The 22,485-nt window shown below is 44.4% G+C and overlaps 2 protein-coding genes across 2 annotated transcripts in view; both read left to right on the top strand.

Annotated features, from left to right (window-relative positions):
• The window catches only part of LOC308291670 (copine-9-like), a gene marked incomplete at both ends in the record, with an annotated part of 206,115 nt that extends 186,696 nt beyond the window's left edge, over positions 1-19,419 (top strand). The window contains 4 exons of the mRNA XM_080733750.1: positions 9,394-9,496; positions 10,570-10,627; positions 16,174-16,247; positions 19,234-19,419. Coding sequence (XP_080589876.1) covers positions 9,394-9,496; positions 10,570-10,627; positions 16,174-16,247; positions 19,234-19,419 — 421 coding nt within the window. The remainder of the gene's footprint in view (positions 1-9,393; positions 9,497-10,569; positions 10,628-16,173; positions 16,248-19,233) is intronic.
• LOC308291772 (TBC1 domain family member 17-like) lies at positions 396-2,252 on the top strand (the record flags this gene model as incomplete). The annotated part of the gene is made up of 1 exon (XM_080733900.1): positions 396-2,252. The coding sequence occupies one exon, from the start codon at positions 396-398 to the stop codon at positions 2,250-2,252; it is 1,857 nt and encodes a 618-aa protein (XP_080590026.1).
• Positions 19,420-22,485: the final 3,066 nt, after the last annotated feature.

Raw genomic sequence — 22,485 nt, forward strand, 5'->3', positions numbered from 1 at the left:
AGTTGTGTTTAATGATAGATGATAATATATTTCACATTCTCCCACTTCATTCAAGTTAAGAAATAAAAAAGCAAGTTCCCTTAAGAAGTTATTGTTGTCTTCCACCAAAAATAGTATAAATAAAGATTAACGTCCCCTTCCCTACGTATCACTCCAAATTTGGGCAATATTTCAGCCTGTTCAGAGCTCCATTGACCTCCATCATAAACAATAAAGTTTTACTTCACACTAATTGAACATTATATTAAGATTAGCGGAGGCTCTTCTGTGGTCTACCGAGCGTGCATGAAAAGAAGTTTGTGAGATTTTCTCCGGACAAACAGACACACAGGAGACTTGCAGCACCACAGCGCTAACATAGTAGTGACAGACAGCTGATAGCAGAGCACAGAAGAATGGAACCAAAGGAAGAGCTTCCCAAGCTGATCTTTGAGAAGGACGGGGTTTACCTCCACACCAACCCCAAGAAGAGCACCCAGGACTCCAACATCCCCGGCTTCATCCGCATCGTGGAGCGCGGCGGGGAGCCGGCTTTAGAGTGGAGCCCCCTAGAGGAGGATGCGGGCCGAGTCGCCCTCACCTCATTCTACACGACGAAAAAGTATGGAGAAGGAGAAGGAGGGGAGGAGGAGGAGGAGAATGACCCTGGGTACGACCCGGACTGGGCGGTCATCGGCAGCACGGTGAGGCTAGACCGACAGCTGTTGCCGGTCAAAGACACGGCGGGGGAGTGGTCCTTCTCGCTGCCCGTCTCCCAGCTCTACTCCCTCCGGAGGTCGCGGTTCACCTTGGGCAGAAACTTCCTGGTGTTGACCAGCAGGGGGGGTCGGCCGCTCCCCGCTCTGCACTTCCACAGAGGCGGGAGCGGGGAGCTGCTCGGAGCCCTGCAGCGCTACGTCATCCTGTCTCCCTCGCCGCTCGACGGGAGGGTCCTCCTGGCGTGCCCCCTCGACGCCGACGCCCTCTCGCGCTCGTTCGACGAGCTGCAGCTCTTCGACGACGAGGGAGGAAGTCCCGATCTGGTCTCGAGGTTCATCCAGGACCCGTACGCCACCACCTTCGGCGGATTCTCCAAAGTCACGAATTTCTTCCGGGGGGCTCTTCGTCCCCCGGAGACCTCCGTCCGCTCTCGTAATCGGGACCCCGACGCGCACCACCACCCCTCGGCCAGCGATGACGACGACGAAGAGGCCGGATTCGAACTCATCGCCTGCTCGGGGGCCGCGGAGCTGGGTCCCAGACCGGAGGTGACTCGGGGGCAACCGCTGGGCGGCCCGTGGGAGGAGCTTCTGGACGTGGACGGCCGCGTGCGGGACCCGGAGAGGGTCCGAGAGCGCATATTCCAAGGGGGCGTCGCCCCGGAGCTGAGGAAAGACGTGTGGCCGTTCCTCCTGGGCTTCTACCCGTGGGACAGCACCGCCCGGCAGAGGCTGGACATCCTGATGGCCAAGACGGAGGAGTACCTCCGGATGAAGGCGCAGTGGACGTCGGTCAGCGCCGAGCAGGAGGCCAGGAACTCCGTGCTCCGCGGCTACCGGAGCCTGGTGGAGAGGGACGTGAGCAGGACGGACCGACACGCCGCCTTCTTCTCCGGGGAGGACGGCCCGCAGAGGCTGGCCCTCCTCCGCGACGTCCTCATGACCTACTGCATGTACGACTTTGACCTGGGCTACGTGCAGGGCATGAGCGACCTCCTGGGCCCCGTGCTGTCCGTCTGCCGTGACGAGGCGGAGTCCTTCTGGTGCCTGGCGGGCTTCGTGGAGCTTGTGCGCGACAACTTCGAGGAGTCCCAGGAGGCCATGAAGCGGCAGCTCGCGCAGCTCGCCGCGCTGCTGCGCTGCCTGGACCCGGAGCTCTGCGACTTCCTGGACTCGCGCGACAGCGGACACCTGTGCTTCTGCTTCCGCTGGCTGCTGATCTGGTTCAAGCGGGAGTTCCCCTTCGACGACGTGCTCGCCCTGTGGGAGGTGTTGTGGACCGGGCTGCCCTGCCGGAACTTCCACCTGCTGGTGGCCTGCGCCATCCTGGAGTCCCAGCGGGGGGCGCTGATGGGGCCGGAGAACGACGTGGACGCCATCCTGAAGCACGTCAACGAGCTGACCATGAGGCTGGACCTGCAGGCGGTGCTGTGCGGAGCCGAGGCCATCTACCTGCAGCTGCTCACCTGCAAGGAGCTGCCCGCCACGGTGCTGGAGGTCCTGGGGCTTTCTGCCGGGCCCTCCGGCTCTGAGGAGGAGCGAGAGCACACATAGTCAGGGAATATTATTATCAGAATAATGTCAGATCTGGGAATAAATTAATTTATAATAAGTATAGAGAGGACACCGGATATCCCTGCCCGTCCACTTGCATTGAGTTGCTCACCCAGCGCATGAAGCGTTTTCACCCCTTCTTCCGCGTAGTAAAACATGACCTTTTGTTCATGGACGCGCTGGGGCTCCAATTCATGAACGAGCACTTCCGCTATGAACGGGCAGTCAATACAATGAAGCCTAGATCCGCGTTCATGTTTCTGGCCCCAAATGCAGTACCTCAAAACGGCCACCATTTCCATGGCGCTTCAGAGCTCCCCCAAGGTTCTGGGGGCTTGTTACTTACCCATAAATGTTTTCACCAATGTGTTTGTAAAGTTGTCTGGAAACTCACACAAAGGTTGAAATTCAGTTTCCCTAGGGGAATCTGTGACAGCTATTGAAAGTTGGGGTAGCATTAACTTTACTATACGGGAAAAGAAATTCTGCTATAGTGTGAGTAGCATGTGAGGGGTCAAGCTAGTGTGGACTCGAGACTTGGACTTGAGTCACAGATTTGATCACTTTAGATGTACTTGATCAAATAAAAACAAGGAAAAAACAACAATTTATAGCAGCGTGCAAGCTAAACTAATCACAATAGATGTAGCTCACTGGCATCCTTCAAAACTGCCTTGAAAACTCACCTTTCAGGAGGCCATAGACAGGCGAGAAGTGAACACCCCCACCCTCTTGTTTCCTGTACATAGTGTTTTTTATAACTGCGATATTATTGTATGTTTTCTTTGCTTGCTATTTATTATGTCCATGAATTAAATACAGAGGGCTTCCAATGTAAAAAAGACCGTAATAAGTCTTATTGGGATGTTCCTTTTAGGCAGGGTGTTTAACTGTACTTGTACTTACATTTCAATTGTATTGACTATACTTGTACTGTTCTCCATTTTTGCCTAATAAAAATAATCAATCAATCAATCAATCAATCAATCAATCAATCAATAATCTCATTTTGGGGATTTAGGGCAAAAAGTACAGTTTAATGTGCATTCTATTATGAATTTGTTTTATCTGGCTTGACTGACTGCTGCTGCTGCAGGCAGTAGACTCGATCTATAGCTATTTCCTTTATTAGAGGAGCAAATAACAGTTTAACAGTGCCACGTTGTGAGCATCTGTTATTTCTGCCAAGAGCATAGCCTAGAGAAATATAAAATATATACAGCATGTTATCATGTACATCTCATCTTTATGACAGAATGAGTGACAGGATCGCGATATGTCAATAGAAATGAGCAAAAAATTACCCCAAATATATTATGATTTAAAGTATTCTACTGTGTCCGCTGCCTGAGAGTTGAGCGGCACCCTGCAAATAGGGGCCCATCAATCAAACTGCCACACTCTGTAACCATGACGCCCACAGTCAGAGTGGGCACCCCCTCTCCACAGCCACGCCCCCTTTCCTGGGTAGGGATATAAATATGAACGAAAGGGAACGCCCCTTTCTCCGGCACTTTTTCGCGGCCCGCTTATAGAGCGGCTTTGCTAAAGCAAGCTGCAAAAAAGACTTGTACTCAACTTGGACTTCAATGACTCGTGACTTGACTTGACTCGAGCCCTTACTTCTCTTAGGGCAGGGGTCTTCAACGTTTTCAGGCCAAGGACCCCTTAGTTGAGAGAGAGATGAAGCAGGGACCCCCACAACATTTTCATAGATTCCGTATAGGTTCATTGTTTGACAGCACAATCATCAGTGTATTTTGGATTCATGTAAATTTGAGTTTTCAGATATTTAACCACTTGAACTGTCAATAAATACGTAATAAGCTTGAACTTTCACTCTGTACTTAGTCTGCTTTTTTCCCCCTCTACACCAAAGCTCTTTGCCAAAAATAGCCGATTTACAAGCTTACAACGAACGCCTCGCAGCGCGAGGTGTTGTGAGCTTGTAGATCGTCTATTTTTGGCTAAAGTTCTCCGAATATGGACACTAGGGTTCAAATAGTTAATAAAGGAGAACAAAGTTTCTATCACTCAAAGATTTGGAGGACCCCCTGTAGTAACTCTAGGGACCCCCTAGGGGTCCCGGACTCCCTGTTAAAGACCCCTGTCTTAGAGTTACTGGGAGACAGAGATGTGCAATAGTGACACTATGTACTATTAATTGAAGGGAAGCTTTCATGGTGAAGAGCTCCAGTAGAAGAGCAGACTTGTGAATCATGCTTCAATCGCTCTGCCAGGCGCTGTGATCCCACACATCTTACACCAGCCCTACAACTCTGAAGAACGTATTTTTTTCATCATTATTGTTGCTCCATGCGTGCGTGTGTTCATCATTCAAACAGAATGTGTGTGTACAGCATTCAAACAGAATGATTATCTCCTTTTCCAAATGTATCTTTTCAATGGAATTAAGCAAAGGGTTTTGCTCAAACCCCCGGTCAATGTGATGACATCGTCAAACAATAAAGTCGATTTCAACTCAACTTTTTACTGCAAAAATAACAAGGCGTTAAAGGGATATTCCACTTTAAAAAAAACGTTTGGTCATTTTATCGTCTACTCGGGCTTTTATGAACACCCTGAACAGTTTTTAAGTTGCTTGATTCGATATTTAGATATTTGATGTAAATGATATCAGGCCCTGTAACTTCAAACTCCCTTTTAACCATGATAGATTAATTAAAAACAACCATTATTTTTTTCTGGTGACTCATACTACCGTAATTGCCGGACAATAAGCCGCGGCTTTTTTCCCATGTTTTGAACCCTGCGGCCTATACAAAGGTGCGGCTTATATATAGATTTTTACAGCTAACAGCCACCAAGGGCGCTCTAGCAGGAAGCAGGAAGGACACCTGCGGCTTATAGTCAGGTGCGGCTTATATAAACATTTGTTTTTTGTCTAAATTTAGCCGGTGCGGCTTATATTCAGGTGCGGCTTATAGTCCAGCAATTACGGGGTACGTGTTTTTTCAATACATTTTTTCATTTATTTTTAATAATTCTTTGGGAAAATGGAAAAAATGTAATACAATAAAATATTATTAAAAATAATTGAAAAAAGTTATAGAGAAAACACGGCCTGCTCACGTATTAGGAGGGTATTATGAGTCACTAGGAAAAATAATATAGTATGCATAAACAACACATACCAAAATAAACATCAACAACACATACACGATGTGTTCATCAACATGTACATACCCATGCACACAGCCATTAACAGCCACACACTCACACACACACACACACACACACACACACACACACACACACACACACACGCACACACACACACACACACGATCAATGTTGTGTTCAGCCAGGCGGAACAAGTTATTCTCTGGTATTAGAGGGTGTATTCTTGAGTAAACAGACAGCAGCCTGTCTGAAGGACGTTTCACAAGACACACGCACACACAGGGGCGTCACAAGGGGGGAGGGGGAGTGGGACTGAGTTACTAGGGCCCACGGTGGAGGGGGCCTTAATTATTTTATACTTTAGCTATTTTTGAAAAGTCGTGAAAATGTGTGCAAATCTTTGAATATAATGTATTTTTTAAGCAAACATTTGTAACTCAAATTAAGCTTCTGGGGGGTACCCGGAACTAAATATTTTGAGATGGGGGTCCGTGGCCAAATACATATCATTTTGGGGGTCCTTCACATGAAAATGTTTGAGCACCACTGACATAGAAACATATGTTTTTTAAAAAACCTTCAAAGACTTGCACAAAGTTTAATGATTTTTCAAAAATAGCAGATCTACAAGCTCGCGGCACTCGGTGCCGCTCTGTGAGCTTGTATATCTGCTATTTCTCAATTGTTAACGCACAAAACAACGCAGTGAGTCCTTGTACCCAGGGCCCAGAATTTGGTGCGACACCCCTGCACACGTACACACACAGACTCATATCTAGACACTGACATATCCCCTAATAGATGATGTGCTGTGATATGGAGGAGGAGAGGGATGGACCCCGGTGCTCGTATGGTTCTCCTGGTAAGGGAATGAGGGGCCGTGGCAGAACAAGGCCATGCCTTACATTCTTTATTTCATGCCGTGTTATACTGAGCCCTCGTTATTCTGACTGACGAAGACGAGCGAGGGGAAATTCTAGGAAAAAAATAACCACGTCAACCCCAGCTCCCTGACGGTGATACCAGCCCTCCACAACAGACCTGTCTGCCTTTGAAGTGTACCGTTGTTCCCTATTGAGCTTGGCACACGTGTCTTCTTATATTTTCACTCTCAAAAAGCACCTGCAATGTAGTGCAGGGGTCTTCAACAGGGGGTCCGGGACCCCTAGGGGTCCTCAGAGTTACTACAGGGGGTCCTCCAAATCTTTGTGTGATAGAAACGTTATAGAAACGTCATTTTTTAAATGAACCACTTGAAACCTAGCGTCCATATTCTGAGAACTTTAGCCATAAATAGCAGATTGGCTATTTATGGCAAAGAGCTTTGGAGCGGGAAAAGAGCAGACTAAGTACAGTGAAAGGTCAAGTTTATTAAGTATTGACGGCTCAAGTGGTTAAATATCTGAAAATCCACATTAACATGAATCCAAAATATACTGATGATTTACTTAGGAGTGCAAATCTCTAACAACCTCAAATGGTCTCTTAACTGCACCTCAGTTTAAAAAAAAGGCGCAACAACGCCTGTATCTCCAGAGATGTCTATAAAGAAAGCTGGTTTGTCCACAACGACACTGATCAATTTCTATAGATCAACTGTTGAGAGCCCAGTTCTCACAGGGAACATAACGGCTTGGTATGGAAGCTACTCTGCAGAGGACCGCACCCTTATTGACAGAGTTGTAAGAACAGCTAAGAGGAACATTGGTGCTGATCTTCCTTCATATCAGTAAGGGATATCTATAATAAAAGGTGCCTTGACAGGGCCCTGAAAATAATCAGGGACCCCAGCCACCCCGGCAACGGTCTTATAACCCTGCTACAGGCAGACGCTACCGTTGGGAGCGCTGCCCTGACAGGAAGACGAAGCATAAGGTTCGAACTACAGTAGTAGACTGGTAAACAGCTTCTTTCCAGAAGCGGTACGATTTTTGAATAAGCAGCACTAATGCACTTTATTATTTATTATAGTATTGTTAAAGTTGCTGCATACCTTTTTTATACTTTTTTTAACTGATGCACTGAGACGTTATGCTGATTGTACCCTTGTCTTATTCTGTACTGTCTTGTATATGTTTGTTTTTTGCTTCCGTGTGGCTTGTGAACAGGAATTCCAATGCATTTTAATGACAATTTTAATGTAAATGGCGATATAAACTTGAAACTTGTATTTTCAGATATTTAACTACTTGAACCGTCAATATTTAATAAACTTGAACAATCACTCTGTACTTGGTCTGCTCTTTTCCCCCTCTACACCAAACCTCTTTGCCCAAAATAGCCAGTGTGAGCTTGTAGATCTGCTATCTTTGGCTAAGGTTCTCAAAATATTGACGCTCGGGTTCAAGTGGTTAATATAGAAATGGAGAAAAACAGCTTCTATCGCACAAAGATTTGGAGGACCCCCTGTAGTAACTCTGAGGACCCCCTAGGGGTCCCGGACCCCCTGTTGAAAACCCCTGGTAAAAACCACATCCGCTGTTCAGAGATGTCGGGGGAAAAAGTGGTAGGGTCAGATGAGTCACTCCTCACCACGCACCAAATACTCTGTCTTCTATTTCTGTTGACTTATTGCTGTTGACATCAAGACAGAGTAGGTTATTTATTCTTCGGAACAAGGCTCAAGATATGAAGGGAAGGGAAGTTTCCCTTCACACTGGTTTCAGATAAAAATGTAATTGCCGATACTTTCAACTTTAATCTGAAGGAGAGCTATTCCCCCAGGTTTGTGGAATCTGGTCTGACTCTCAGCTGCTAATAACAAACCCATTTGTATTCTTACAGTGTTGACGAAGTTAATTAAATGGAAAAAGTTATTCTTGAACTAATAATGTTCACTTAAATGAATTAAACTCAAAGTTCTATCTAGCATATGCTTCATGATCAGACAGCTCATTCTATATGCTCAGCCCTGACAGTTGTGATCGACAAGTGCAGTATAAACCAGGGGACCACTGTTATTTTCAGTATTTACCACCAACATGCCTTATATTTTGGATAAGTGCAGTACTAGTCTGGTACATTTTGATGTTCCCAGATCCACTTATTGTCCCATATATGTTTTTTTTAACCATATTTTTTGTCCGTCCTGGATTTTTGCTGTGAAAAATAAAAACTTTAAATCAACATAGCTCCTGAACCATACATCCGACAGAAACCATTCACCCCATTTTATGGGCCATTGTCCTACCCTGTTTAGTGCATAAAAAACCCAAAAATATTAAAATTTGCCTAAACTGGATCACAACAACTCCTCCCCCATGCACCCTATTGATATATTTTTTCTAACATTTGCATTTGTACAATCTTCACTGTGTATAGTAAACAAATGTTGATGTTCCCACTTGAAATATTGAGACTCATATGTTTATTCTGGCATATTGGTTACTATATAGTGTATTTCCACAAATGCAAAAGAGAGAATGTAAAATCTACATAAGGTGTTAACTATACATTATTCTGAGACAAATGTCCCATTTCTCCATTTCATTACTACTACAACTTTTCAGGTGACTAAAATATGACTAAATGACATTCTATTCAAAAGACTAAGACTAAAACTAAATCAAAATGTGCTGTCCAAATGAATGGGTCCACTCTGCCTATGACGAGTTTGATGAGTTTGGACCTAATTTGTATAAAAAATATTTTTGGACCCCATTCTATCTAGTAAATATGATTGCAATCGTGATTTTGCATGTCCCCCCCCCCCCCCCATACAACCCCATCTTCCAAACATGGCAGCCATCTTTGTTTACATAACATGTAAAACATAATGGCTGCTATCTCATGCCTGAACGGATTTCCAATCAGATTTTTTGGTTTGAAAGCTGTGAACAGCGTGCACACACGTGATCCATGATCTGTGCATGGGCATGCATGATCCGTGCACTATAAATTACATGGAAGTCTATGGAGACTTCTGGCAGGGAAACCTGAAAGACGGCATATTCAAAATGGCAGTAAATGAGTTAACAGTGATGCCTGCGTTCTCCAGGTGTGCAGCAGAGGTCACCGATGGTTCTCAGTACTTTGTGCTGCTGATGCTCACTGATGGGGTGATATCTGACATGATCCAAACCAAAGAAGCTGTGGTCAATGTAAGTACTCTAACCTCGCCGTGCTACACAAAGTGCTGGAAGAAGTAGGCTACAGTTTATCATCACTGTCAGGCAGAAACCTTGTATGTCCAAGTTTCAAATTTGTCAATTTTTTCCATAACTTGTCTATCTTTAGAAAACACAAAATATTTGATAGGCCTACAAGAAAGATGCAATTCTGGTTAAATTAATTCACAAAAAAATGAATGGCCATACTGTATATGGAGATCTCTGTGTCAGTCCTTGTCCCCTTTATGCCCATATATGGAGAACCCTGATATCATCAATATTAAGCCCATATCTTGGAATGCACATATATGGATATACTGGTCAGTCTCATGGGGTCTATGACGTCAGACATCTATGATGTCAGTCATCTCCATATTTGGGAAAAGTTTTGTTTTACATTTTCCCATTCAAGTCAATGGAGCAATTTTATTTACTAATGAATTAATATAAATTAAATGTATCTCTTAGCTAAATGCAAGCACACGATTCGCGAAGAAAGGCCATCGATTTCACATATGGCCCAAGTGCGTGCCACCAAACCTGGGAAGGAGTATAGCGCTGCAAAATAAAGAAAGAAAAAATATGTAAGGAAAAAGTTGGACAAGTACTAGTCTGGTTGCCCTGTTAGGGCATTAAGGGCAACCACACTAAATATCTTCTTTGCTCCAGCTTCCTTGAGAATTTAATTTGTACTCTGAGTGACTGCATTTCAGTTTCCCACTAAACTGAGACAGAAGTCAATAGTTGCATCAATAGCTGTTATCAATGTTTGAGAGGCTTTTCCACTTTCCACTGAGTGATTCTGAATCCTCTCTCTACCATTATGTACCTGCAGCTATCTTTGAAACACTGTGAAGTGGAACGTATAGCCTAGGAGAGGATTATATCTTTTGCACTTTCTAGTAGTGGAAGAATTCTAAGATTATTTACCTAAGTAAAACTAGAAACCCTGTAATATAAAAATACTATGTTACAGGTAAAAGGCCTGTATTCAGGTATTGACTTCAAAATCTACTTAAAGTACCATAGTAACGCTGTGATTTCTCCTCTCTTTGTGTCTCCAGGCAGCCTCTCTACCCATGTCCATCATAATCGTGGGAGTGGGACCTGCTGAGTTCGATGGTGAGTGCAGGGACGTGCAGAGAATGTTAGAGAGGCAGGGGCTGAAATATCTAAAAGGGCCTTTTGGTGAAAATATTGAAAATAGCTGACCTCCAAGCTCACTCACGTTGTGAGCTTGGAGGTCGGTAGACCCAGGTCAGTACTTGATACCACATTAAAACTAAGCATAAAAAACGCAATGTGATGGAATTCTACACGGAGAGGGCAATTCTTTCAACATGCTGCATTCAAGTTCAGGAAAGTTTGGACAATTCTCTTGAATGCTGCCTTCAGGTATGGCATGGAAAGAGGCCATTTCACCATTGTAAAAACTGCATTCATGGTCTGGAGAGAGCACTTTTTACAGACGGATAAAAGGGCAGGCGCTCAAGCCCCCTTTCACGTCTGTCTATGTGTGCACGTGCCTGTTAACCACCACCCTATGGGCGCTACTGTATGTTGACCGGAGGCCCCAACCCCCCCCTCATCTACAACAAATCTCTTCAGTGAAAATAGCTTAACCCATTTAGTGCTCCAGACATGAACAGGTTAAAAGTCCAAGCTGCCGTTCGCCTGCTCCGTCCGCGGCCAGTCTCTTATTTTGAAGGCCGGAAGTAGATCGCGCTCACACAATTCCTACTTGACGACCTTTTGAAATTTACCCGGAAGTGTTGTCGTCCAAAGCGTAAACAGTAATGGCGGATCGATGCCTTTCAGCTTGTACTATTTTAGCGAGAATCCAATGCCATCCTTGGCATCAAAAGTGTTTTTTGGAGAAAATGGACATCAAAGATGAGAAAGACCGTTGGCTTCCATGTTAAGGGATCACTATTGTGTGCACGTGGATGCGCGATGATGATGATGAATCGGCGAGTCCACCCGTGCCAGCACTTTCCAACGGACGGTACATAGCCCTTGCCAGCTTTACTGTACATACAGTATATTTCGTGAGTATTCGCGGGATCTGCACTATAAATACTCGAGTATATTTCACGAGTATACTCGGGATCGGCTACAAATGAGTTAATATGTACAAGTACAAGCAGCCTAATGCATTCTCAGCATGTTGTGAGCTGACATTTTCACCCAGTGTTGAATAGGGACGGTATAGGGGCTCAGGTGTTGAATTTCACCGTATTTACATTGTCGGTGTCATGTTTGTCTCACAAACCCGACTGTTGCCTCCCACGATTTCCCAATGCTTCCTTCATACGATCTGGAGCACGGAAGCGCTGAAAACGATCCAGCGGTAAAGTGGATGTCCATTCCATTCCAATTCCATAGATCGTTTTCCTGAGCAGTGCCCTGTAGTGGGGGCAGCCAGCCATGGCTGCGGTGCAAACAGTAGTGTAAAGTAACTTGTAGCCTACATTTACTTTAAAGATATTTTAAATGTATTTTCGTTAACGGAAAGACAGCTACCTTTCTCAGCTGCGGGGGTTGAGGGATTCAGAGATTGTGGAATAGTGGTCTGGCCCACGCAAGACTACTGTTGGGCAGAGTATGTCTAAAACCGGGTGACATGTCCGTGTACACTACAGTATGTCTAAAACCGTTGCTTTTCAGGAAACGGAAAAAAAGTATTTATAAAACCCACAGACTCTGGATGTGTCATCCGAATTGCAATTGGCTGCATCTGGCTGTTGATGTGCAGCCAATTGCAATTAGGAACAGCCCCTTCCTGTCCAATGGGGAGACTATTACTGAAGTCAATGGAGTTGGGTTTGTACACAGATCAATGCAGCAAGCATTGTGTGTGTGTGTGTGTGTGTGTGTGTGTGTGTGTGTGTGTGTGTGTGTGTGTGTGTGTGTGTGTGTGCGTGTGCGTGTGCGTGTACGTGTGTGCGTCTCACCCAGTTGGACAATTTACTTTTGGAACTGAAGCCACTCAGCTGTGTCTGAAGGTCACAAGGTCAAACATACTTGGCAGCATCTCTTGGTGACCGTGTGTGTCCCTGTGGAGCCACTGTGTTCACTGAAACAAACCCTAATGATTGTACCGTGTACTCTAGATGCACCCCAACGTTGTCTACTTATATGTACTATTTGAGTACGAATGCTGGGTACTATACTAATATACTAATACTAATTAATAATAGAATTGGCTTACCCACCATCAGAACAAATCCAACCTCAAATGAGTGGCAGTTATCACACTGGCCCAGGGTGCAGTCTGCAGGGTCAGGAAAGGAAGAGACAAGAGTGTCCTGGTCAGTATCCTGGTGTCAGTATCCTGGTGTCAGTATCCTGGTGTCAATATCTTGGTGTCAGTATCCTGGTGTCAGTATCCTGGTGTCAATATCTTGGTGTGTGTCAGTATCTTGGTGTCAGTATCTTGGTGTCAGTATCTTGGTGTCAGTATCCTGGTGTCAATATCTTGGTGTCAGTATCCTGGTGTCAGTATCCTGGTGTCAGTATCTTGGTGTCAGTATCTTGGTGTCAGTATCCTGGTGTCAGTATCTTGGTGTCAGTGTCATGGTGTCAGTATCCTGGTGTCAGTATCTTGGTGTCAGTATCCTGGTGTCAGTATCTTGGTGTCAGTATCTTGGTGTCAGTATCCTGGTGTCAGTATCTTGGTGTCAGTATCCTGGTGTCAGTATCTTGGTGTCAGTATCCTGGTGTCAGTATCCTGGTGTCAGTATCTTGGTGTCAGTATCTTGGTGTCAGTATCCTGGTGTCAGTATCTTGGTGTCAGTATCTTGGTGTCAGTATCCTGGTGTCATTATCTTGGTGTCAGTATCCTGGTGTCAGTATCCTGGTGTCAATATCTTGGTGTCAGTATCCTGGTGTCAGTATCCTGGTGTCAGTATCCTGGTGTCATTATCTTGGTGTCAGTATCCTGGTGTCAGTATCCTGGTGTCAGTATCCTGGTGTCAGTATCCTGGTGTCAGTATCCTGGTGATTGTATCCTTGTGCAGTGGTGTGTTCTAGACTTTTTTTGAGGGCATACTATAATCTATGATCCGCGCCCGCGGCTATTTGTGTGGCCAGGACATACGCCAGTGCATAATGCCTATTAAATAGGCCTACACTACTTTGAAAGGTTCACAAGGGCACTTTTTTTTCGACAGCAGACGCTGTATGCGTGCGTTACAGGTAGAACACAGCACTGTCCTTGTGTCAGTAAACGTGTGTCAGTATCCTGGTGTCAGTATCCTGTCTGTGAAGTACAGGAGTAGAGGCAGCTCTGTCCAACAACCAGTCCAGACTGCTCTATGAGACTGCTAGTAGACTATACTTCCGTATGCGTCACCGATTATCCTTGGTCCATTGGTTAGGAACTTAGGCAGGCTTCAGTGCTGCGGTGCAGACAGAATATGAGCCTGTTCTCTGTTGCTTGAGTGACGGAGCCCGAGGCTCTGCCCGGCCCGACTAATTATTATAATTTTTGGGCCCGGCTCGGCTCGATAATGTCGGGCCGGGTCGGGTAGGATCGGGCTCGGGCCGAATTTGAGAACTGTAGTGACATACAGCATGGATTCCTACACAGAAAAGGCAATTCTTTCAACATAAGATGCTGCATTCAAGTTTAGGAGAGTTTGGACAAGGCAATTCTCTTGAATGCTGCCTTCAGATATGACATGGAAAGAGGGCATGCCATTTGCATTTCTTTCACCATTGTGAAAACTGCATTCATGGTCTAGAGAGGGCACTTTTTACAGACTGTTAAAAGGGCAGGGGCTCAATCCCCCTTTGATGTCTATGTGTGCACGTGCCTGACATCTACGCAACATATCCGTGGTGTTCAGAAGATGTGGAGAGTAGGCTATGTCTGCCACAACTCATACTATTTATTTCCCACCTAACAACCTAGTTTCAATATGGAGCGAGTTACATACAGACCGCTGTATCTTGGGCACATATAGGTTTCTCTGTACCAAAATCATGTTTGATTTCACAGAATGTACAAAGTTTTGACTTTGACACATTAGCCTGGAGACCCAGCTCTCTTTTTAAAATACACGCAGGGGTCTTCAACGTTTTCAGGCTGGGGACCCCCAAACTGATGGGGAGATGGAGCAGGGACCCCCTACCACCTCGTAGGGTGGGGGGGTCGGGGCTACAACATATTTTTTTATTTTAAACATGTACAAGTTACAGCGAGCAGGATGGGCCGTACGACTACCATTTCTAAACATATACTACTTATTAACTGAGAACAAATGTCAATAATATCAACAGTCAATTGCATAGTAATCATGTATTCAAGCTATTCAAAATGGATAGAATCATGATTTATTTTTTTAACATAAATGTGGACAATGGCAAAAAAAAAAAATATATATATATATATATATATATATATATTTTTATCAATAATTTTGCGGACCCCCTGCAGTACCTCCGCGGACCCCCTAGGGGTCGCGGACCCCCTGTTGAAGACCCCTGCAGTAGACACCAGTGAGGACAAAATGATATAATAATATCCTAATCCTCACAACCCACTGTAATCTCCCACACAGACGGTGCAGCTCTCTTGTCTTTGCACCGTTTCTTTTGGATGTCCAAGTCAGTCGCTCTTCTAGTGAATGTGTTATCATCCACCCAGAGCAGCTTATTCCACCACCTCATCAAACAGACCCAGCACCCCCAAAAGGATTTCAACCTCATATCTCCACTAATTGCGACCTTGCACGCTACTATGAAAAGCTCCACCGGCCGTCACGTCACACTTTTGTCCCTACTCTTATCTCCGCCAACGTTGGCCCTATCGATGCCAAACTTTGCAGTTTGCACACACACTCCGGATGGCCTCCGCTCCTCATTTCTCACATGCCCCTCTTCTAACGCCACCATCAGGCAGATTTTTGCAAAACACATTTTTGGACACTGCTCCTACAGATTTTGGCCTAAAATCACACAAAGCGGTACACAGTATCTATAAAGTCATGTCATCAACATGGATCTGTCCCATTTCCCATATTCCCTCCTGATTGCCCTTCTAAAGTTTGTGTATGCAACGTGACGGTCGCTTATCTCCCGATTAGAGAGTCTTACTGGTAGCTAGAGTTTATGTTCACAATTTTTTTTGAATGGCTGTGGTGGAAGAATTACTCACAAGTAAAAGAAGCAATACCAACACGCAGAAGGGTCCGCATCAGTGTGCCGACGGGCCGGTATTCCGACACTAAAACTAACCCTAACTCTACCCCTAACCCTAAACTTAACCTCAGTAACCATGACGAGTAACTAACCTGCCGACGCTAGTCAGAACAGCGGCCCGTCGGGATAATGAGCGGACCCCCATGCAGAAATACCCTGTTACAAGTAAAAGTTCTGTAGTTACATTTTTCTTACAAATGTATTGGCATCAAGATAATACTTAGAGACATTGTGCTGTGTTTTTCCCCCACATAATCATCAGGTATTATGATTAAACTGGGAGGAAGATTTTTTTTTTCTCCAAAAAAGTGTACAGTAAAATTATGTTTTTATGTGGCCACACCCACCTGCTCATTAAACTCCCCTTGACCTTTTTCTTCGCTGCCTCCTACTCTCTCTCTCTCTCTCTCTCTCTCTCTCTCTCTCTCTCTCTCTCTCTCTCTCTCTCTCTCTCTCTCTCTCAGCCATGGAGGAGTTGGACGGGGATGAGGTCAGGGTGTCATCCAGAGGTCGCCTGGCAGAGCGGGACATCGTTCAGGTAAGCATGCAGGGGGCGCAATTTGGGTCATCAGGGGATGGCAATTAGCACCCCCTAGTGTTCACATTAAGTCATTATCTGCCCCCCAAAACAGTGCTTTCTAAGTACATTTGAAAAAAAATTGATGACCCATAGGCTAGCGAACAGCGCCATCCAGTGTCAAAAACCCATAACTCGTCAAACTTGTCACATGGCAGTGAATGATCAGTTGTTTTATGCATAATGTATCCCTGTTTTGGGAATGTCAGGCAAACACTTTCAAACATTTTCTCTTTTTGCCCCCAAACAAACAGTGAAAATGCTAGTGGATCTACATGAGAGCTTGTAGATCCTATTTTGGCAGTTTTAGTTATTTTTTGCGACCTCCGCCTCTGGCCATCAGCCATGTTGCTCTTACATCATGGGATGTTGAATATGGTTAATTATACTTGGTTGAATATACAGTAGCTGATCGACAAACTCACAAAGAATTAGTGGTTCAAAAGATATTTAAGTCTGTCTTTCTCTCTTGACGCTGTAGTGGGCCAGTCCATGCATCGGTTGTTCGATATTAATTGACACTATAAGCTCATGCTTAATTGATGCTAATTTGCAGACGATTATAAGTGTCTCTCGCTCCAACTTGATTGGCCGATATCCAAGTGTGCAAGCAGTCATAAATACATTTAGCCCATTCAAAGAATTACCACGTTCATGCAAAATAGTTGATTCATCCTGCATCAGGGGATTATAGGAGCACAGGGAGTGTAGAGACATAGTTAACATAATAGCCTACTATGCAGGCCCATAGTAAGTCTAGTGAATTAAATTAATACGAGATATACACTGTATACAGTTGCTCCATGTAATTCTGACTGACAGGTGTACAAGGTTTATTATAGCAGCGTTGTCACAATTAAATTGATCAAACTATTTCGGTAATAGTTGGAACCACCTGTAAGTAACCTTCGGAGCGGTTTTCAAGGAGGGTAGGGATTTACAGTCCTTTAGGGCCGTCGGTAGGGCATGATAAACGATGAATAATCTCGTCATTTGTATGCACTCGAACATTGCCTTATAATGGATTTTCTCCTCCAGCTTTCCTTTGACAGGCTTACGGCTAGGTGTTTAGAAGGATATTACACCCACAAATTACAATTAACTACTCACTCTGTGTTGCCCATATGAAATGTTTTTTTAATCACATGCCTTCACAGAGAACAAAGGTTCCAACAATATTCCAAGCAGCTGTCCCTCCAATATTAGTCATTATGGTGAATAGAATGAATAGATGTGAGATATAGAGTGAATAGATGTGTTTGCAATGTTGTGAGATACTGCACGAGTGGATTGAGAATTTCCATTTAAACAGTTAAAAATAATCTCTGATTAAAGCCCTTTGCACACAGGCGCATTTATCCACACGGATAAAGCGGACAATTTCATTTTTTTTAAAGAAATCAATGATTCTCTACGACCTCATGCAGACCGGATCCGAATTAGCCGTGCGACGAGTAGCTGCGGCCGTGCGTTTTTTTCTCGATCAAACCCAGTTCGATTCGTGCGTCTTGTCGCATGCGGTGAAAAACTCATCACTCCTTTTATGACTCCTTTTGGGATCCGCAGCGCCGATTCCGCACAGCATTGCACACCAAATCCAATGCGTTTTATTCCTGCAGCAAACGAAAAAAAAAACGCAACTGTCCTGTGTGCAAAGGGGCTTAACTTGCTTGCTCTTTCCTACTAGTGCAGGGGTGTCCAAAAATCCGTCCTCGGAGGGAGGGTTAGTGGGGAAGAGATCCAGTAGAACTGAAAGACAAGGCATTTTATGTTTGGTTGCGCTTGGGTGTTGTGCCCTGAAAATAGCAGATCTACAAGCTAACAAAGTGTAAAATCAGGCATTACGAAGCTATCAAGGGCCGCCAAAATAAAATTCTGACGACAGAATCAACTGTAGTTTTAGCTGACCGAAATCTTACTATAATTAGTCGACTAAAACTAGACCAAGACAAATACTTTTCAAATTACTAAAAATATGACTAATACGCAATGAAGTTCAGAAAGACTATGACTAAAACTAAATGAAAATGTGCTGTCAAAAATCAACACTGATCCTCTTCAATCCAATAATACCAGCATTATTACTTTAACCATTATTTTATGCTTTGATAATTAAAAAATAGCAGATCTACAAGCTCACAGCGTGGCACCGAGTGCTGCGCTGCGAGCTTGTAGATTTGCTATTTTCGTGACAATTTGTGCAAGTCTTTGAATATAGTGAACCGATTCTATAAAATGTCTTCTAAATCCTTCTAGAGTTTTTGAAAAACTCAGGTTGCTGTCATCAGTGGTTCTCAAACTTTTCATGTCAAGGACCCCCAAAATTAAATTACATGTATCTGGCCGTGGACCCCCCATCTCAAAATATTTTCAAAGATTTGTGTTTTTCAAGCGCTGAAAGCATAAAATAATGGTTAAAGTGGCTCAAATCTAAAATGACACCGATTTGCGTTCCAGGTCTTAACTCAACCTCTGCCAAAAAAATACCCCTTTGTACCCCTTCCCTGCCATGCCCGAGGAACCCGAAGATTTAATAAGCTTTAATTAAAAATAAATAATTTATCGAAGCGGAACCAAAATAGGCCGGAACTAATGCTCCGTGATCGGTTTCTACACGGACACATTATTGAGCGGACCAGTTAACATTGAGGCTGTGAACCGGAAGCGGATGGTCCGTCGTCTATTTTGGCCAGTTAGCTTTCTGTGTAAACTCCGCGGCTTACAGACGGAGAACTTATTGATCAATTGAAAAATGTAAAAGGATTTGAGAAGCTGATGGAATACGCGAACACACGATGCATAGCAGTGTCCGATCACGCACGATGGGGAACTGGATGAGCGCCCGCGTTAACAGGTAGGAGAAGCCAGCAGTGAAAGACATAGAAAAATCTTCGGGCTCCTTGGCCGTAAACTACGAATGAGTTAATGGCTTTTAATTTGCTTTCAGTTCGTTCCCTTCCGGGACTACATCGACCGCTCGGGGAACCAGGTGCTGAGCATGGCGCGGCTGGCCAAGGACGTGCTGGCCGAGATCCCCGACCAGCTGCTGGGCTTCATGAAGAGCCGGGGGATCGAACCACGGCCGCCCCTCTCCACCTGCTCGCTGCCCCCTGAGTTGCATGGCCACATGTGACCAGGGGTGGGCCCTGGGTACAATGATTCACTGCGGGATCCCCATGAATGTTCTTCATAGGGGGGAGGGGGTTTAACCCATTTAGACTGGGAACACATTATTACGCATTATTTTGTGCTTTAACTATTGAAAAATAGCAGATCTACAAGCTGTGAGCTTGTAGATCTGCTATTTTTGAAAAATCGTGAACATTTGTGCAAGTCTTCAAATCCTTTCCCATCTCAAAATATTTTGTTCCAGTGACCAAAATTTCAGTTACAAATGTTAGCTTAAAAAATACATATATTCAAAGATTTGCACACATTTTTCACAACTTTTCAAAAATAGCAGATCTACAAGCTCGCATCGCTGCACTCGGTGCCGCGCTGTGAGGCTTGTATATCTGCTATTTTTCAAGCGCTAAAGTATAAAATGATTAGGGCCCCTCCACCTTGAGCCCTAGTAACTTCCAGTTCCATTTTACTCTCCATTTTCATCACTCAGTTCATAGTTTTTTTGTCCTTTTATTTTTTATTTATTTATTTATTGCATGAGAGTAGAGAAATGTAATTGTTTGTCATCGTTACCTGCTGCTTTGATGGACGATTTTCGCCTTCGTCCTCAGAACCTTCCGCCCATGAACCTCGACACATCACCACGCTATGCAGACGTACGTAGTTTAGTCCAGTGGTTCTCAGCTCTTGCACTACTGCTAGTTTTTGCTTACCGTCACGTTTTTCTGGTATTCGCCCTCGTCTGGATGGGTTCCTGTTAGATGGATGGAATGAAAACCGTTGTTCTCTGAATGGAGACTATATGGGCCTTGTCTTATCTTACCCCTCATGCCTAAACCTTTTAGGCATTTCTAACTATTTCAAAAAAGTATTTTTAAATAGTGCAAATAGCCGATCCACAAGATCACAACGTGTCGATGTAGATCATCTATTTGAAGTATTTTTTTTTTTAAATAATTCTCTATAGCTAGTTAAAAAAAGCTAAGGCAAAGAAGAATAGGGCCATATGTCTCCTCACTCACTCCACATTACCGTTGGTTCTCAAATCCTTCAAAGGAAAAATATGCAAGCTCGTGTGGACACAAAAACATTCCCCCCTCTATGACAGGCATCAAACAGGTAGTTGTCTTTGATGCTTTCATTGATTAGAGAGAACACTAACAAGGTCTTGACACTTTTATGGCCCAATCAATTACCTTAGTGCACAATCCCTTTGAAGTTCAAATGGAGCAATTAAGAGCTCTGGCTGAGCTCCCCCTGACAAAAACGCCCCTCCACTGTTTCTGTTGACATTTAATGTCAACATAAAGAGTGGAACAGAACAGAAATACCGCCAGGGGATGTGTCTTTCTGCAAGGAAACACCTCAGCACAATAATATAGTTACTGATGAAGGGAAATGACAGCTAAAAATGAATACACATACAGTACATATTGTTCAATAGTCTTAAAGTTACATATAATTCCTTTAAGGACTTCCAGTTTGGTGCAGTATGGTATTAGGTTAGCTACAGACCTGTAGTGGTCTATTTGGTTCCTAACTATCAATAATTTAGCTGTGGACCGTCGTGAACCCCCTCCAGGAAACCCCAGGGGTCCCCGCACCCCACAGTATTAACACACATTCTGGTTGCATCTGTGCCGGTGCCGCCTGCACGAATCAAGCCAGGGAGACACACACAAGCCAACTGAAAAAGGGAGACGGCCCTCCACCAGAAGCTATAGGACCAGTGTTTATGCTGCAAGGCAGCAAGTATAGCCAGCGCTCTCAGCTTGAATCAGCATTGGCTTCACACTGAATAGTGCTGGATTCCACCCCAGAGACTGCTGCAGATACAGAAATCATTTGAGGCAATAGTCGGGTGAAAACTTTGTATATCCAAACCCATTCGTTTTGCATTTTTCATTTTAAAAATTATTTAAACTAGTGAAAACAGCCGATCTACAAGCACACAACGCCTCGCGGTGCGAGGCGTTGTGTGCTTGTAGATCTGCTGTTTTCACTACTTTTTGTGCAACAGCCTTGTACGATGAAGCAGGGCTTTACTTTGCGAAAGAACATACACATTTGAAACTTGGAGATACGAGGTTTCCATCTGACAATGACGATAAGCAATAGCAGTAACAGAATCTGGAATCCAGCCTATAGTTTGAAAGTTTGAGCATCGCAAGCCGGCAGTGTTGTGGTGGAGCTGGGCTTTCATTTTCATTACGTCGAATCCAAGCAACTCAGATACGGTGACGGACAGCCAACCTCGCCGTGTCATATCCATCATGCACCTCATCGGATGCTGTCACACCCAGATGGGGGAAGCGGGCACAGCTTTTTTTTCCTCCTTCTCCCCTTCCATTTATCTTTGAACCGTGCACTCTGTGGCTTCACTCTGAAGTTTCACGGTCCCAGGCGCGGCAGAGGGCACAGGCATGCACTATCACCCCGAGCAGACTCGCACACGACCTGCTGCTTCACTCCGATAACGGAATTCCACGACCTACAAGCGAGAGGCAGCAGCAGAGACTTAAAGCAGCCGGCAACTCTCATCAGCACCAGGCAGTGGATACATGTCTGTTTGTAGTAGATGTTTTGGATCGCTTTCAGTTTTTAGTATATCGTCGCTGTCAGGCGGAACCCTTGTATATCGTCACTGTCCAGCCCAAACCTCTTACAGTAACTCCATTTTTGAGATTTTTTTTTGGTATAAATCAGGGCTATTGAACACCCTTTACATCTGAGTGTTGGTTAAAATAATATTGAACCAATGGGAAGTAGTAAAAAGTGCTTGGGACAAAACCTCCTAACTCCACACTTTCTGCCAAACCAGATAACTCCACCTGATTGGCCCTCTCTTTTTTTTCATAAATATCTGCTATTGAACATGTTTTATGTCTTTGTGTTGGTTAAAATAATATTGAACCAATGAAAAGTAGTAAAAAGCCCTTCGGTCAAAACCACCTATTGAGCTCATTTCCCCGAAAATGAACATTTTGGAGTTAGGAGGTTTTCGGCCCGACAGCAGAGATATCCAAAATGTACCAATAGATCCAATTATTATTTTGGCACAAGCTCTTGTTAA

Source organism: Nannobrachium achirus, assembly GCF_963921795.1.
Source record: "Nannobrachium achirus genome assembly, chromosome: 9".
Taxonomy (NCBI): domain Eukaryota; kingdom Metazoa; phylum Chordata; class Actinopteri; order Myctophiformes; family Myctophidae; genus Nannobrachium; species Nannobrachium achirus.